Source organism: Cryptococcus neoformans, chromosome 10, assembly GCF_000149245.1.
Source record: "Cryptococcus neoformans var. grubii H99 chromosome 10, complete sequence".
Lineage (NCBI taxonomy): Eukaryota > Fungi > Basidiomycota > Tremellomycetes > Tremellales > Cryptococcaceae > Cryptococcus > Cryptococcus neoformans.
The window spans coordinates 472501-486221 of NC_026754.1; the positions used below are offsets into that span (position 1 = coordinate 472501).

Consider the following 13721-nt stretch of genomic DNA (forward strand, 5'->3'; position numbering starts at 1 on the left):
GAAACCAACTTGCCTTTTCGAGCTCGATAGAATTCTTCTCCTTTTCTTCCGAAATGTTGCCGAATCCTCCCCTTCCGGTGGTGACCGTGTCCCTTGTCGTCCTCCTTCCGAGACCAAGCGCACTCCCCTCTCTGCGAGTCGAACTCTCACCCCTAGACGTCCTCGCCTTGGACCTGCTCCTACTCCTGGAGATGTTGCCAACGCCACCACGACCGGTGGAGAATGCCTGCTCGGCCTGCCGACCGCGTGCATCGGCAATGAGTTGCTCCTGGAGAGCTTCCTCCTCGGCTTCCTGCTTGATGTCTTCACGGGTGCGGGAGTGGGAGGAGGGGCGGATGTTGCCTGCGCCTCCGCGGCCAGAATGGGTCACCTGTGGGCGTGTGTCAGTGGGCATGCAGTTTTTGCAGTAGACACGCAACGTACATGGTCGCTGGCGCGGGGATGGGGCGAGAGCTCGCGGCCGCGTTCTGCGCCGGGGAGGGAATCGTCGTCGGGACAGGGTGCGCTACGAGATTACCCGCGCCGCCTCTGCCTGTGGACACCTGGGGGATGACATCAGCGGGGGGAGGGGGAGGGGGACGGGGAGGGGGGGGGAGACGCACGACATGGCCTGGCTGGCGGCCGCGTTGTTCAGCAAGGGACATGGTGGCTGGGAGGAGTCAGCTGCGCCGCAAAGAGTTGTGGATGAAGAATGGCGGGGGGGGGGGGGACACGCAACACGCGATATGTACAGCCACGCAGCAGAACATGGCCACTCCCCAGTTATCTCTGCATAAACAGCAGCATCGGCCGCCGCACGCTGATTGGCCAGCCGTCTCCCCCTTATCTCTCCCCCTCCCCCCCTTATCTCCCTCGCCCACCTGCTTCGCATCCCCCGTCCCCTCCCCTCCCATCCACGTTCCCCTTTTGGGCCGTTTATTCATCCACACAAATAATAATAATAATAAAATAAAAACCCCGACCACCCCGTCCCGCCCCGCAAACCTTCAAGCCGACAAGACTCGTTTCGACCTCCACAAAGTCCACACAAGCATCATCAAAAACACAGCCACTCACCTCCCCAGCTAGGCCGTCTGCCCCCCCTAATCTCCCCGCCGCTATCCCTATTTGGACTCAGCGCCCGCACCATCTTGTCGCGGAAAGAGCTGAATGAGCTCGACGTCGGCGTCGGCGTCCCGCTCGTCGTCCGGCTGACAAGCGGCTGTAACTCGGGGGGCGTTGACCTTTTATTTGGAGTCGAGATCGACATGCTGAAAGGTGGTATCGACGTATAGCGGTGGTTGGTGACTGGTGACTGGTAGACTAGCAGACTTGACCTGTTTTGTTTTTTACTTGCACACCCGCCGCTGCCTCGATTTGCCAAGAATAATTATTTCGAATGTCAACGGCGTCACCGTTACACCGTCAGCTGATTCCAATCGCACATTTCTTCGCTTATTACTCCATCCGCCTTTTCCCCTTTCATTAATACATCTTTTCTGCATTCCTCTAAAAACACACACACACATCTATCGACGTCTCGCCATTAAATGATCATTTTCAACATCACCGCGCGCCTCTTTCAATCGCCCGGCGCAAACGATGAATCGTCGACAATCCACTCAACCGCTTGTTCAACCCGTCGAGTCGTATCAGCACTCGTCGTATCGGCACTCGTCGTATCGACACGAAGCGCCATCTCGAGCTATATCCAAGGTCCAGGATCCTCGATAATAAAAGTGGCATCTCTCTAATAATCCAAAGTCAATTTATTCTCCAGTCATTGGGCGCAAATACGCGAGTGACTCACTGCATGAATGACAGGTGCGGCAATTCCATTCCACCCGCAAAGGTCAACCAGATACTTGAGAGAGTTCACTGCAATGTTGAGCATTGCTGGGTGTTTAGAGCAGAATATAATTCTTCCAGAGTTGCTTAATGCAACCTGTCTCAGTTAGTCAGTCACACGATCCATGCTTTTCTGATCGGCCTGCTCACCTCTGCACAAGTTATAATATAGTCTAAATCTAAAGCTTGGAATAGTGGCCAAATCTGGAAATCCACCTTCTCCAAACCTTTGTCGAAATCAAATCAAGCCTCCAGGCATGCATCCTTCAAGAATAACTTGGTCATCAGGAGAAATTCCAATTGGAAGCCGGAAAGTGCCTCCGGGACGAGGGGAAATAGTAGTGTTCAGTAGGCGCGAAACTTGAGACATGTGAACACGGGCGTTCTTTGAGAAGCGGGCCCACTAATACGTCAGTTTGGGGATTACTTTGAAAGACATACACTGAGGCGGAGATAATCTTGCAGAGTATCGTAAATTGGGAAATGGTTTTTGATCGAGTAAAAACTTACCCAGAGTGATCGCATACGGCATCCAGAACACATCAATCTGCTCATCAAACACAGCCTTTACATCCTCTGGTACACTCTCGACAACGCTCAATCGATCCGTCCATCCTGTCCTTCTGCCCATAGGCCCCTCCATATCGGAATCACTCATACCCGTCTCTGTCTCACTTCCTATGGTGATATCGGCCTCGTTCTGGTTTCTCAATACATGACCCATAAAACCGCGGGTACGTTTCTTATCCAAGGTAGTACTAGCCTTTCGTTGCCCTTTGGAGTGATATGACGATGATACAGGGTCCATCGAGCTCATTGAATATTGAGTACCAAATTTGATTCGATCAGAGCCGGATTTCATCGCTTTGAGCTGAAGGGCTCGGCTTTTGTCCGCATTGGTCCAGACGGTGAGCGTAACCCCGTAAAAAGAGAGCTCAGAAGCAGAAACAGAAGCAACGGTCTTGTTTACAGATGCGGTTGACGCGTCGGCAAGGCGGCTGGGATCTGCCGGCCCAGAAACGGTTGGTTCAAGCCATTCTCGAGCGGCAGCAGCAAGAGTGTCGTGGCGAGGAATTGTGAATGTAAACCCGTGGCAAGTGGTTGGAGGTGCAAGGACAGAATTGACGATCTCGACTATCACGTCAGCAAACGAAATGATGAGTGGAGACTCACCGTCTCGAGGGTGTGCAAACTTGAGAGTTTTCGCTACCAGTTTCTGGGCACCTCCTTGTCCAGCATCGGCTACGTGCTTGCCCCTTAGGTCTTTGGACAGCCCACCGTTGCTGAATGTGCTGCTTTTCGAATTTTTACGAGATCGGTGGTCTTCATCTCCTTGGGTAGCAGATCGGTTGTGTTGCTTATCACCGCTGAAGCAGCTGCCAAGCATATCAGGTCGCCAAAACAGTCCAAGAGAATCTTCGAGCGGCTGCACCCCACGAGTGGTGTCTGCCAATGACCATTCTGCGGTACTCTAAAAACTCAGCCGCTCGCAATGATCTACAAGACTTACCTTTCCCAAACCCGATACCAGGTAAAGGCTAGCAAGCTTTGCATTTGCATCAAGCCCTAGCATCTCGTCTGTCTTGTTTCTTGAACCAACGCTAGCGCTAAAGAGGTTGAATCCCAAACCTCCGAGACCCAATTTGCTCTCACTGCGCAAACCTCTTAATTCGTCTTGCTCCTCGGTCTCTTCCACAATACCTGGTGCGCGTGTACCTGTGGTGGCAACTCTCGCTTTCATTTTTGTCGTATTGGGCCGCTAGCGTAAGGGTGGGATGGGGTGATAGAATCTTCTGACAAGATAGAAGCTGGATATGTTGGAGAAGGCGGAGAGGTGATTGAAGTGAACGATGAATTACGGCTCGCAACTGGGCGCGGGAGGGAAGTCTGTGATTGCATTGATCCTGATGGCAGGGAAATGATGTAATCGGCAGAGATATCAATCACTTGGTGGTCCAGTGAAGCATTCAAGGCCTTCCGACCTCTCTCTTGCCTATCAAGTGCGAGTGGATGGTAAAGACTAGGTTGATTAGTGTTACCCGAATGAAGGTAGGGGGTGGGCGGAAAAGGTGAAGTCTTGTGAGTCTTCTTGTTGTTATGGCTGGATGACCTGCCGAGAGATCCCGCAAGCGTCATGGCAGTTGAGCTTTTTCAATGTTAATGAGATAGAAACGCAGACGAAAAAAAAAAAGTTCGATCAGCCATCACTTTCTTATACCCAGAAGATTTTGTTTGCTGCTTTGCTGCTGGTCCGATATACTCAATCGCCAGACCAGATTCAGCTGGGGCCACCGATGACTGATTGTTGATGGTTTGATCAGGATCTAAGCCGGCTCACACCATCGTTTTGTCTGGGCCCTAGATGAATGTCATCACTGAATGTATGTGTACGACACTGCAGGGTGGGATGAAGAGATTTTGAAAGTGGCAACTTGGTTCATCCCAAGTCGATGTTGAACACAGAACATGTGGTAAGGAAAATTCAAGGTCCGAGGTTGGATATTGGAGGGTGCATCCGAGAGGAGCTCCGCGGTAACATTGAGAGGAAGAAGAGTCAAGTTTGGGGTCCGAGCTCACTGTTAGTCTAGTCGTGGTCGAGGCGAATAGGCGCGAAGATCAGTGCATTAACACCCAGCTTAAGCTCCATCTAACAGCTTGCATCGTCCATCACCCGATCAAGCGAAGACTTCCGTCCAGCAGCATGTACCGCCCTATCCTCCTCATTCATTGGGTACGGATTGATGTTGCCCATATTTTTCCAGCAAGTCACCCTTATTTGTCGTGTTTTGAGGAATAAAAGCGATTAGCGACGTACAAGGCTAAAATGTGAGCATCCAAATGATACGACTGATTATGCCATCCCCTCGACCTATCCCAGAGCCGCAAACTATCAGTTATCAGTTACATACTACTCGAACTCTGAGACCGTTTATCTCCACCAACCACAGGCGCGTGACAGTGTATAGTTCCCGTTCCCGATCACAACCATCCTCGGCGCTTCCGCTGTTAATCGGCCTCCGCCGCATGCCAGGTTCAGGACCCGGCAATTCAATTCTCCAATCTTTTTATCCTGGCCAATGAGTACGCGTCATGAGGCTGATAGCTCATAGATAAGGACGCCCGCGACAAGAGTAGTGCGACAAGGCCTTGGCGTGTTGGCGTATCTTTCTTGTGCAGGTTCTTCTAATCTCTTCATGCTCTGCGTCTGGTGTTCAATCGTGCATTCGTGTTTTGCAATTTCCCTATTCTGTCCGTTCGCCGTTTGCATTTTGCAGTTGACTGAAGCGAATGCAATACGTAATAATGTTAAGACGCGTTAATGCCAGCCGCATCCGGAGCTCAGGTGAGGCAGGGAGGGTTCTTTCAATGCGGGGATAGATAAGGACTGACTGGCCAATGAGGGGCGGTCGTCTTGTTGTGGTATCTACCGCCCTTTCTCTTTCATCTTCCGATTCCTTCCCCCTTTATCGTTCTCCCAGCGCAATACTTATTCTAATGCAATTTCTGTTTTCTCTTTTCCATCTTTCTTCCTTTTCTTTACTTTTTAGGCAATTATAGATCTTCCGCTTTCCCACCTCACACCACAGCAGCAGCAATTGTCATCCAACATGGTCAATGTGACCTATACAGACTCGTCTTCGGATATGATTTACACCGCCGATGATGGTACTCAGTATCTCTACAATCTCGGTGATATGTCTTTCAGTGAGTCGTATCATCCTCAATTTTCAACACTCGAATGGCTAACGCCACCTTTAGTCATCGCTGCCATGGCCCTAGTGTGGATCATGGTTCCCGGTGTTGGTCTCTTTTATTCTGGCCTGTTAAGACGGAAGAATGCATTATCAATGATCTTCCTGTCTATGGCTGGCGTTGCCGTCGGGTCTTTCCAGTGGTTCTTCTGGGGTAAGTTATTTTAATTTGTCGAAGAGGAAGCAAAGGAGATACGCTACAGAAATTAACGCAGTTGAATATAATCACAGGCTATTCACTTGCATTTTCTGATACTGGTTCCAAGTGAGTTGGCGGCACAATAATATCTTACAATGAAGACTGAAAGTGTATCAGATACATTGGCGACTTGCGATATTTTGGTCTGAAGGGAGTTCTCGCCGAGCCTTCTGCCGGCTCTGACCGAATCCCTGCTCTTCTCTTCTGTGTCTACCAATGTATGTTCTGCGTAAGTAAAGTTATTCCTGAGTAACACGTTGCAAACTGACAGACTGTAGCTCATCACTGGTGTCCTTGCCATTGGTGGTTTCGCTGAACGATCTCGTATTGGTCCCGTTATGGTCTTCCTCTTCTGCTGGCTCACCCTTGTCTATTGCCCACTCGCTTGCTGGACATGGAACCCCAACGGCTGGTCTTTTGTCATGGGCGGTCTCGACTTTGCTGGTGGTACCCCCGTTCACATCTCTTCTGGTACTGCCTCTCTTGCTATCGCCTTGTACCTCGGCAAGCGTAGAGGCTACGGCACTGAACGGCTCGCCTACAAGCCCCACAACACTGCTTTCGTTGTCATCGGCACCGTATTCCTCTGGTTCGGTTGGTTCGGCTTCAATGGTGGTTCCGCTCTTTCCGCCAACTTGAGGGCTGTTCAGGCTTGTATCGTCACCAACCTTTCTGCCTCTGTTGGTGGTCTGGTCTGGATGTGCTTGGACTACAGGCTTGAGCGCAAGTGGTCCGCTGTTGGCTTCTGTTCTGGCGCTATCTCTGGTTTGGTCGGTATCACCCCTGCTGCTGGCTTCGTCGGTTCCCCAGCTGCTCTTGCCATCGGTGCGATTACTGCCATCGCCTGTAACTTTGCTACCAAGCTCAAATTCCTCATTGGGGTTGATGAGACTCTCGATGTCTTCGCTTCCCATGGTATTGGCGGCATGGTAGGTTGCTTCCTTACCGGTCTCTTCGCTCAAGGCTCTGTGGCCGGCTTTGACGGGATCACCGACATCCCCGGAGGCTGGGTCAGCCACTACTGGATACAGGCTGGTTACCAGATGGCCGATTTGACCGCTGGTTTCGCTTACACCTTTGTCATGACCACTATCATCTGTTGGTTGCTTCACTTCATCCCCGGATTGAGGTTAAGGGCTAGCGAAGAGGCCGAAATCATCGGTATTGACGATGCTTACCTCGGCGAATTTGCCTACGACTATGGCAAGTTCTTTTTTTTTTGTCCGCTACCTTTTTCTTGAACGTTCCCACTGAATCTTCAACTAGTTGGCACAGATCCCGAGCTTCGTCTTCACCGAATTGACTCCAGGCCCCAACTTACCTCAGGGGATGTCATTGCTGAAGTTGCTCCCAGCAATGGCCATGAATCTAGCACCACCGAAAAGGTTGACCCTCACGCGACGGGTAACGCCGCTGCGGGTGGTGGACGTGTGGATGTTTAATTAGGCGATTACCTTATAAGTTTCGATTTTCGTTCTGATGACGAATGGCCATCATCGTCAGTTTATATATTCATGGGGTTGGTTTATTAGTGATTTAGACTTTAGTTGTTATGCTTTTGAAAGCAAACCGTTGTTTTTTTATTAATATAATTTTTCGATTTATTGGATTAGAGAGATGTACATACACTTAGGCAAATTAGGGGAAAGAAGTGATATCAAAAGTATCTTGTATACTGGGTGAGATAATATGCATCATTGATGGCTTCCCACAATTGAAGCTCTAAAGCTTCTACATTGTCTTGTTCTCTTATGCGAGCCAGTATGACTCGTCTCTATTCTAGGACGCTACAATTTTGATTGTCGCCTGATAAAGTCCTTGCACATAACTGTCTTTGAGCAAGCTTTCAAAGCCAAGCTTCTACATTTACACAATCTTCTCAACTCCGGCATCCATCAGTCCAGGAGCATTTTCAGACTGAGGGATTGGTCGCCCCATCGCTTCAGTGACTCCAGAGGAAGCAAGGAACTGGGCCCATTTGGGTTCAATGAAGAGCGCCCTGCGTTTCATCAGCCCAACATACACTTCGATTCATGACACGATACCCACTTGGCGTCAGCCACAATCTCCCCGCTCAGTGTTTCCATCTTGGCTTCGGCGACACATTTTCTTCCCTTCAATTCGACCAGCTTGGTCCTCACGACAACAAATTGATCAGCCATACAAGGGGAACGATAGTTGATGTTCAAGTTTGCGGTGACACCGATACGGGAAGGAAGGTTGAGGAGGGCGTTGCGGCCGAGCGTCTCATCCATCACAGTAGCGAGAAGACCTCCGTGTACGATACCATCGTGGCCGCAGAGTGCTCTACCAAGATGGATGATGGCTACATTAGGCTTTCCGTCAGCAAGAACTATCACGACGATCCCGTGGTTGACGAGAACACACCGATTGCTTCTGATTCATCCTTTTTGGCGAAAAGAATAGGAGGGATTGCGAGTTTACCGGGACCACGGAGGGTGCCGGCAGTGAGCGAGTTGTGTACTTTCTGAGGATCGTACTTGTCGTAAGGTCCTAATTTTCCGGTCAGCTGACCTAGCGTTCCTCGGATACCAGGCACATCACGCAGACTCACTAGTTTCGTACCATTCAGCGCCTCCCTGGATCTCCTTTCGCATCCTTTCCACCAGCTGGAGCCCTTGCATGCACTGTTCCACGTCATTCGTGTGCGCTTTGCCCCTCGCACTGTCCTTGTGCGGAGGCGGGGGCGAGAAGCGGGGGAAGATCAACAGCACTAGCTGAGGGGGAAACGCAGCCCCAAGAATGTATGTGGTTGGAAAGGCGATGGCCAGGGCTATAGGTGAAGACGTGTCGTCTAGTCAGCTCGATATACGTGAGGATCGAAAGCGAACGTACCAAAACGGACGCCCCATTTTCTCAGCGCTGAGGGCTTCTTATATGGGACTCGCTGAGCATGATGGTCATGGTGAGCATGGCCGTGGGGAATGTGGGCTTCAGCTGTGGTATAGCTCTTCGCTGAACGGGTCGACTGAAGCCTGGCCTGTGGACGAAGGCGAAGGGAGAGGCCTGGGATGAAAGTTCTGATGGGCATGGTTGCTGTGTGTTTCAATAATTTAGGATAGTTGTGAGTGGTCGGAAGAGAGCAGCCTCCCAGAATTGTCGTTAATAAACGGGGTGTGCGGGGCGCGGGCAGGTGATGCGACGGAGGCGGAACAGAATGTGGAGGACGGAAGTAGATGAGGGATGTTGTTCCCCGCATTCAACTTTCGGTGCTAGGCGGCCGGCTATTCCTTTTGCCGCCATCTGGTGCCATCTCAGTCTTCATCGAGTTCCCACGGCTTCCTCCGTATGCAAGCCCGTGCCCATCATCGTCTTCCAAAATCGTGCGCGACAATGCCCGACGGATTACCTCATACGGAGCACATGTACAAACAAACAATGCAACAATATTACTGCTGCACTGCGCATGCTCCTGTTGTTCTTGCACGCCGTGAAAAAGATCATTATTGAGTCGCCCTTGTCACGTGCGGTATCAAGGCCCTGTTCTTCGGACGAGGACGAAAACGGAGAGTGAATTACATATGAAAAGTTATAGCTACACACAATAGAAAGTCACAGTTTTCGAGGAATATATATATATGTATATAGGATACTGTCCACATAAGGAAAAAAGAACACTCTCTGAGCCAAACATGATACGCTCAATTCTATAAAGAGATGAACAAGGAGGGGGTGTACTACGTAGGTTGTCCAGAAGAAGCACACCTTGCTCTAAAACCAATCGGAGGTTGGATGAAAAATGTCCGGAGAAATAAATCCCCTCAATGTCTTACATACTCCCTCTCCTCGCTGCCTCCACGCTCTTCTTTTCCAACCCTAGCACTTTCACCAGTCTTTTTAACACTCCGCCACCCTTATTCTTCCCAAACTTGATGTGCTTCATCGACACGCTATCTACGCTCGCATCGTCATCCGACTTTGTGCAAGTCCCACTGATGATTAAGGCATGCGCGGGGATGCTCTCGTTGTCCTTGGACTGCTGGATATGCACGTCCGGCTCGACCTCCTCGGTGATAGGTTCGCAAGATTCGAGAGAGGACGTGTGAGCTGATGAACCACTAGTCATGCTACCCATGGAGGAAAAGGAGTCGTTTGAGCCTATTGACGAGGCCGAACTAACCCGTCGCATGAATGCTGGACGAGGGGGAGACAATGGCGGAATTGCATCGTGATCTTCATCGTTCAGCTGGAGCTCTTGCTTGGACGTTTCTGCGAGGGTCGCTAGACGGTCCTGGGAAGAGAACTGGGATTGCGAAAGGCGAGAGGAGGAGGAAGGCTGGCGTGAGTGAGAGAAACGGCGCATAGTCCTGTCAGAGCCATTGGAAGATAAGGAAGTGATGGAGGAGGATGAATCGTTGGAGGATGAGAAAAGACTCCCCCGTGATTTTAGGGAAAGGGAAGAAGAGGAACGTTTGGCAGCAACTGGCATGACGACTCCAGACTTCCGAAGTCCTGACCGAGAGAATTTCGGTATGGTAGGATCAACCAAATCGGGCTGAGAAGGAGACTCAGGCCTGGCTGGTTCGTGTTGTGGCACAGAGTCTGCCCAAAGGCAAGATTTACTGTAATCACTCGGTCTTCTTGTATGAGTCGGACCTGTAGGAGAAGTAGGAGGAGAGAGAGGTCGATCACCAGATTGAGCAGGGAATTCGCCGTAAATTCTTGATGACCAAGTTCTAGAATCAGTCAAGGCTCGGCGCTGTACTGGTCGCTCTCTCTCGATCACAGAATCACCCAACCTCTTTGTTTTCTTCTCTGGTGACTGAGGAGGACTTAGAAGTCCGCCAGCGCCGATATAACTGGCTGCTTTCCGGAGAGATCGAAGTTTAGCCTCTGTCGATGATTCCTCTCCGCTGTTATCATCCGAATCGTCGTCGACCTGTTGCCTCAGAGGGCTGGAGATATGAACGACACTACTGCGATAAGATGATCTAGAGATCGCGCCTTGGCGTAGTGTTGATGGGGAAGTATCAGAAGCAAGTGATCCGAACTCAGTCGGTGAAGAAGCCAGCAGCCTGGCATGATATGATTGCCGTCTCTGCGAAGCCGGGGCCTGTACGTTGACCGAACCTGGAAAACTCATAGCGAGATGCTCACGCAGAGGTCGAGGGGTCGAAGGCTAAGTTCAGGTTAGCACATGCAATGGAGGCGGAATCCTGATAATGGCCTACAGGTAAAGAATGCCGGCCTGCCCCATCCCAGCCAGAGACGTATGCCTCTGCAGCGAGTCTGGTTGAAAATGTCTTCAGCGCGGGTTCCGGGTGGTCCTAAAGCAAAAAATGGAAGTCAGTATATTCCGTGTCACTCAAGAGACCCTGCACCACTCACGGCAATTTGCTTTTCGGCCTCTTGCCAGTCGGTATAAACCCCCGAAGAAAATCCTCGTCGGACTCCAAAGTATAGGTAACGCTGTGCTGATCGGGGTGGTCCGGCGTGGGGGATGGAAGGAAGAGGGGGAAGACGAGAGATGCGGCAGGAGGATGCGGCGGGCGGAAGGGACTGGGGGGAGGATTCTTGGGGGAGGAAGGAGGGAAGCGAGGCGAGAGAAGACATGTTGGGCGAGTCTGGAAGGTTCACACTACCCAAAGGAGGACAACACACAGGCAAGTGTCCGTGCGTCGGCTTATTAAGGCGTTGCAAGTAAATGCGTAGGTAGGATAGAAAGTAGAAAGCGCAACAAGGCAATGTCCAGCGAGCGTTGATAGTGCACGATACAAGCGAGCAGCCAATGCTCTTCTAATAAGTGTCGCTCTGTCAAAGAGTGAGCAGTACAGTGCTGAGGGCGATTAGACAACAGATATAGCTTAAAGTATGACAACAGGCATGGAGACAAGTCTCGAAAGATTATGTCGAGGTGAGGGCAATTTCAAGCGCACTGTAATTCGGTAGATGTCGCTGTGTTGAAGATGAGGCTCGCTGTGCCGAGAGACGTAGTCAAGGTTGTCGATCCGAGGATGATAGGGCGCGTAACGAACAAGTAGATTGGTGGGCGGATGAAAGAGCTCACAAGCGATGCTTGAGATGTGATTCTATACCTGATTGCAGATACGCGCTCACAAGGGTGTAACGCTCTCATCTATATTCCATAGGACCCATCGCGGTTACCCTCAAGTGAGCAACTAACTGCTCACTTCTTCCCATCCGAACTTGTGCTAAAATGGACGAAAAACAAAGAGGCCCCGAAAAAAAGTTCCTGCTCGGCCTTGTCCCCTTTGATCTTCGGCAAGTGCCTTTGCTTAATTTGGATAATCTTTACGTTCGGTGATACGTATCAAGCGCCCATTTCTCCGGCTTCCGCGCAGGAGAAGAGGAGAGGGAAGGAAAGAGGCACATGTGGATGAGGAACTATCCGTATTAGCAAGGATTGACCCCAGAACAGCTTCAAGGGTTTGTCAAAATAAGCAGAGCGCGGAACGCACGGACGAACTGAGGCACGGCAGCAGAGGGTAGCGGCACAGGGCAGACAAGCGGTAGACGGCTATTAAACTCCGTAGGCCGCATTTAATTGACCCTGAAAATCTCATCTCATCTCGATATAATTGCGTTGACGGTCGTCAGCCCGCCTATACAAGATGAGATCGCAAGGTACAACGGGCTTCTTTACTGTACCTATTGGAACTCCATCTGACATCTAACTTTCCATGGCTGGCAGGATCTACTATGTCATATACCACAGCATATTATGCTCAACAAGGAACTGGGGAGATACCAGCGCATGACCCATTGGAGACTTCCTACGATACGGGGAAAATTGCTTCCATAGTGCGGTAGGCAGCGTGCTCAAGGCTTCGAGCCAAGGACCGTTGGCATTTTATCATGTTACTGAGATTGAGATTTACCCGCTGCTCCCCAGATTAAACCATCTACCTAAAAGTGTAATGGCACACTCAATCCTGTATCTGTGTAATTATTGTCAGAGCTCTGGACTTTGCTCAAAGGGCTGAGAAAAGAGAAAAGAGGTCACCAAAAATATTGATCTTTTACACGCAAAACTGATTTTTTAGCGAGGATTTTTCACGCCGATGCCTCAACGCATACACCTCTGAAAAGGTGTAGGCTTGTAGAGTCGATTTATCTCTACCCAATCGTGGCGGCTGAGTGGGGGATTTGGGAAAAGTTGCCGAACATACCCTTATCGTGATCAAGTCAAAAGCAGGTCTGGACTTTCGACTTTGATATCGTTAATGACGCGCACGCATATCATTCTCGTAATCTATCTGTTTATCGCGTAAAGAACTACCGTAAGTCAATGACCGGGAAGAAAGAGGGTCAAGCTCTTCAGTGGGTTATTGACACTGACCAGAGAACTCGTTCTCGTGGTTGTGTTAAGCATGTGCACGTATACGCATCCCATTGCGTTTTCCGACTCGCATCGCTTCGAGATTCGGATCTTTTGTTCATTCAGTGTTTTGGGGTCCTTCGTGGCATGGTAACTGTATAGTGGTCTCTTGTTGCTGCACACTCGCTGCGATCCGGTGGAATGGAGACAATTAAAATAAACGAGTTCCAGAATTGAGCACCAAAATTCTGGCTATAACGTAGTTCCTTTCGTCTTCTTTTGACGCGCAAATCGTATCATTAAGTCCAATCCCTTTCATCAGACTCTATATGATGTCATGCACCCTACTTTTTCCAGATCTACCAGTGTAGATGTGATCATCAACCAGAAAGATTGCACTCGAGTTTATGTCATCTCGACGACTGACACATCGATCGATACCTGCTGTGGAGGAGGCTCAGTGGTGCATGGGCAACCCGTAGAATCGTCACCAACCTTCCTTCGTTTGTCCGTCGGTTACCTGCTAAGTTGATCTAGAGCAGCTAGAGGGAGAGGTTCGAAATAGTGGATAGTAGATAGGAGAGATAGGTCTTAGTCAAAGGAGATTGAGAGTTACTAGAGAGGAGATGGCATGTTGGTAACG

At 50.3% G+C, this 13721-nt stretch overlaps 5 protein-coding genes and 4 non-coding genes; 3 read left to right on the forward strand and 6 right to left on the reverse strand.

Annotated features, from left to right (window-relative positions):
• CNAG_04760 (cytoplasmic protein) overlaps nucleotides 1-1092 on the reverse strand; it is a 1903-nt gene extending 811 nt beyond the window's left edge. Inside the window, exons 1-4 of the mRNA XM_012196582.1 lie at nucleotides 1057-1092; nucleotides 603-649; nucleotides 426-542; nucleotides 14-370 (exon numbers count right to left, since the gene is read on the reverse strand). Of these exons, the coding sequence (XP_012051972.1) occupies nucleotides 14-370; nucleotides 426-542; nucleotides 603-644 (516 nt within the window). The 5' untranslated portion in view covers nucleotides 645-649; nucleotides 1057-1092. The remainder of the gene's footprint in view (nucleotides 1-13; nucleotides 371-425; nucleotides 543-602; nucleotides 650-1056) is intronic.
• Nucleotides 922-5135, forward strand: CNAG_12909. XR_001046201.1 has 7 exons: nucleotides 922-1742; nucleotides 1804-1936; nucleotides 1989-2237; nucleotides 2293-2561; nucleotides 2629-2735; nucleotides 2800-3906; nucleotides 4005-5135. It is a non-coding gene; the product is annotated as a hypothetical RNA (non-coding RNA).
• CNAG_04759 lies at nucleotides 1685-3568 on the reverse strand (the record flags this gene model as incomplete). Of its 2 annotated transcripts, XM_012196798.1 has the most annotated exons (7): nucleotides 1685-1729; nucleotides 1790-1924; nucleotides 1978-2054; nucleotides 2204-2230; nucleotides 2338-2961; nucleotides 3001-3298; nucleotides 3338-3568. In XM_012196798.1, the coding sequence occupies 7 exons, from the start codon at nucleotides 3566-3568 to the stop codon at nucleotides 1685-1687; spliced, it is 1437 nt and encodes a 478-aa protein (XP_012052188.1). The 2 variants fall into 2 exon arrangements, with proteins under 2 accessions (XP_012052188.1, XP_012052189.1); XM_012196799.1 differs by having other exon boundaries at nucleotides 2338-3298.
• On the reverse strand, nucleotides 4975-7270 carry CNAG_12910. Its single transcript, XR_001046202.1, has 4 exons — nucleotides 6852-7270; nucleotides 6048-6754; nucleotides 5824-5988; nucleotides 4975-5776 (listed from the first exon to the last, which is right to left on the reverse strand). It is a non-coding gene; the product is annotated as a hypothetical RNA (non-coding RNA).
• On the forward strand, nucleotides 5230-7491 carry CNAG_04758 (amt family ammonium transporter). XM_012196797.1 has 6 exons: nucleotides 5230-5532; nucleotides 5587-5733; nucleotides 5811-5844; nucleotides 5896-6007; nucleotides 6057-6981; nucleotides 7045-7491. The coding sequence occupies exons 1-6, from the start codon at nucleotides 5436-5438 to the stop codon at nucleotides 7218-7220; spliced, it is 1491 nt and encodes a 496-aa protein (XP_012052187.1). The 5' UTR covers nucleotides 5230-5435; the 3' UTR covers nucleotides 7221-7491.
• On the reverse strand, nucleotides 7394-8948 carry CNAG_04757 (mitochondrial protein). XM_012196796.1 has 5 exons: nucleotides 8635-8948; nucleotides 8354-8572; nucleotides 8167-8292; nucleotides 7828-8104; nucleotides 7394-7777 (listed from the first exon to the last, which is right to left on the reverse strand). Exons 1-5 carry the CDS (start codon nucleotides 8828-8830, stop codon nucleotides 7645-7647), a joined length of 951 nt encoding a protein of 316 aa, XP_012052186.1. The 5' UTR covers nucleotides 8831-8948; the 3' UTR covers nucleotides 7394-7644.
• A 337-nt stretch (nucleotides 8949-9285) lies between these two features.
• Nucleotides 9286-11886, reverse strand: CNAG_04756 (hypothetical protein). XM_012196795.1 has 3 exons: nucleotides 11128-11886; nucleotides 10971-11066; nucleotides 9286-10918 (listed from the first exon to the last, which is right to left on the reverse strand). The coding sequence occupies exons 1-3, from the start codon at nucleotides 11350-11352 to the stop codon at nucleotides 9569-9571; spliced, it is 1671 nt and encodes a 556-aa protein (XP_012052185.1). The 5' UTR covers nucleotides 11353-11886; the 3' UTR covers nucleotides 9286-9568.
• On the forward strand, nucleotides 9427-11621 carry CNAG_12911. XR_001046203.1 has 3 exons: nucleotides 9427-9816; nucleotides 9862-11560; nucleotide 11621. It is a non-coding gene; the product is annotated as a hypothetical RNA (non-coding RNA).
• A 1139-nt stretch (nucleotides 11887-13025) lies between the features above and the next one.
• Nucleotides 13026-13701, reverse strand: CNAG_12912. Its single transcript, XR_001046204.1, has 2 exons — nucleotides 13574-13701; nucleotides 13026-13522 (listed from the first exon to the last, which is right to left on the reverse strand). It is a non-coding gene; the product is annotated as a hypothetical RNA (non-coding RNA).
• Between the last annotated feature and the right edge of the window lie 20 nt (nucleotides 13702-13721).

Bases quoted from the DNA above. Each gene is read 5' to 3' on its own strand.
- CNAG_04758 (XM_012196797.1), top strand. From the start codon at position 5,436: ATGGTCAATGTGACCTATACAGACTCGTCTTCGGATATGATTTACACC. The intron at 5,533-5,586 runs GTGAGTCGTATC...CGCCACCTTTAG, and splicing joins TCTCGGTGATATGTCTTTCA to TCATCGCTGCCATGGCCCTA. The intron at 5,734-5,810 runs GTAAGTTATTTT...ATATAATCACAG, and splicing joins TTTCCAGTGGTTCTTCTGGG to GCTATTCACTTGCATTTTCT.
- CNAG_04757 (XM_012196796.1), bottom strand. From the start codon at position 8,830: ATGCCCATCAGAACTTTCATCCCAGGCCTCTCCCTTCGCCTTCGTCCA. The intron at 8,573-8,634 runs GTACGTTCGCTT...CTTCACCTATAG, and splicing joins AAAATGGGGCGTCCGTTTTG to CCCTGGCCATCGCCTTTCCA. The intron at 7,778-7,827 runs GTGGGTATCGTG...GATGAAACGCAG, and splicing joins GAGATTGTGGCTGACGCCAA to GGCGCTCTTCATTGAACCCA.
- CNAG_04756 (XM_012196795.1), bottom strand. From the start codon at position 11,352: ATGTCTTCTCTCGCCTCGCTTCCCTCCTTCCTCCCCCAAGAATCCTCC. The intron at 11,067-11,127 runs GTGAGTGGTGCA...TTTTTGCTTTAG, and splicing joins AGGCCGAAAAGCAAATTGCC to GACCACCCGGAACCCGCGCT. The intron at 10,919-10,970 runs GTAGGCCATTAT...ACCTGAACTTAG, and splicing joins CAGGCCGGCATTCTTTACCT to CCTTCGACCCCTCGACCTCT.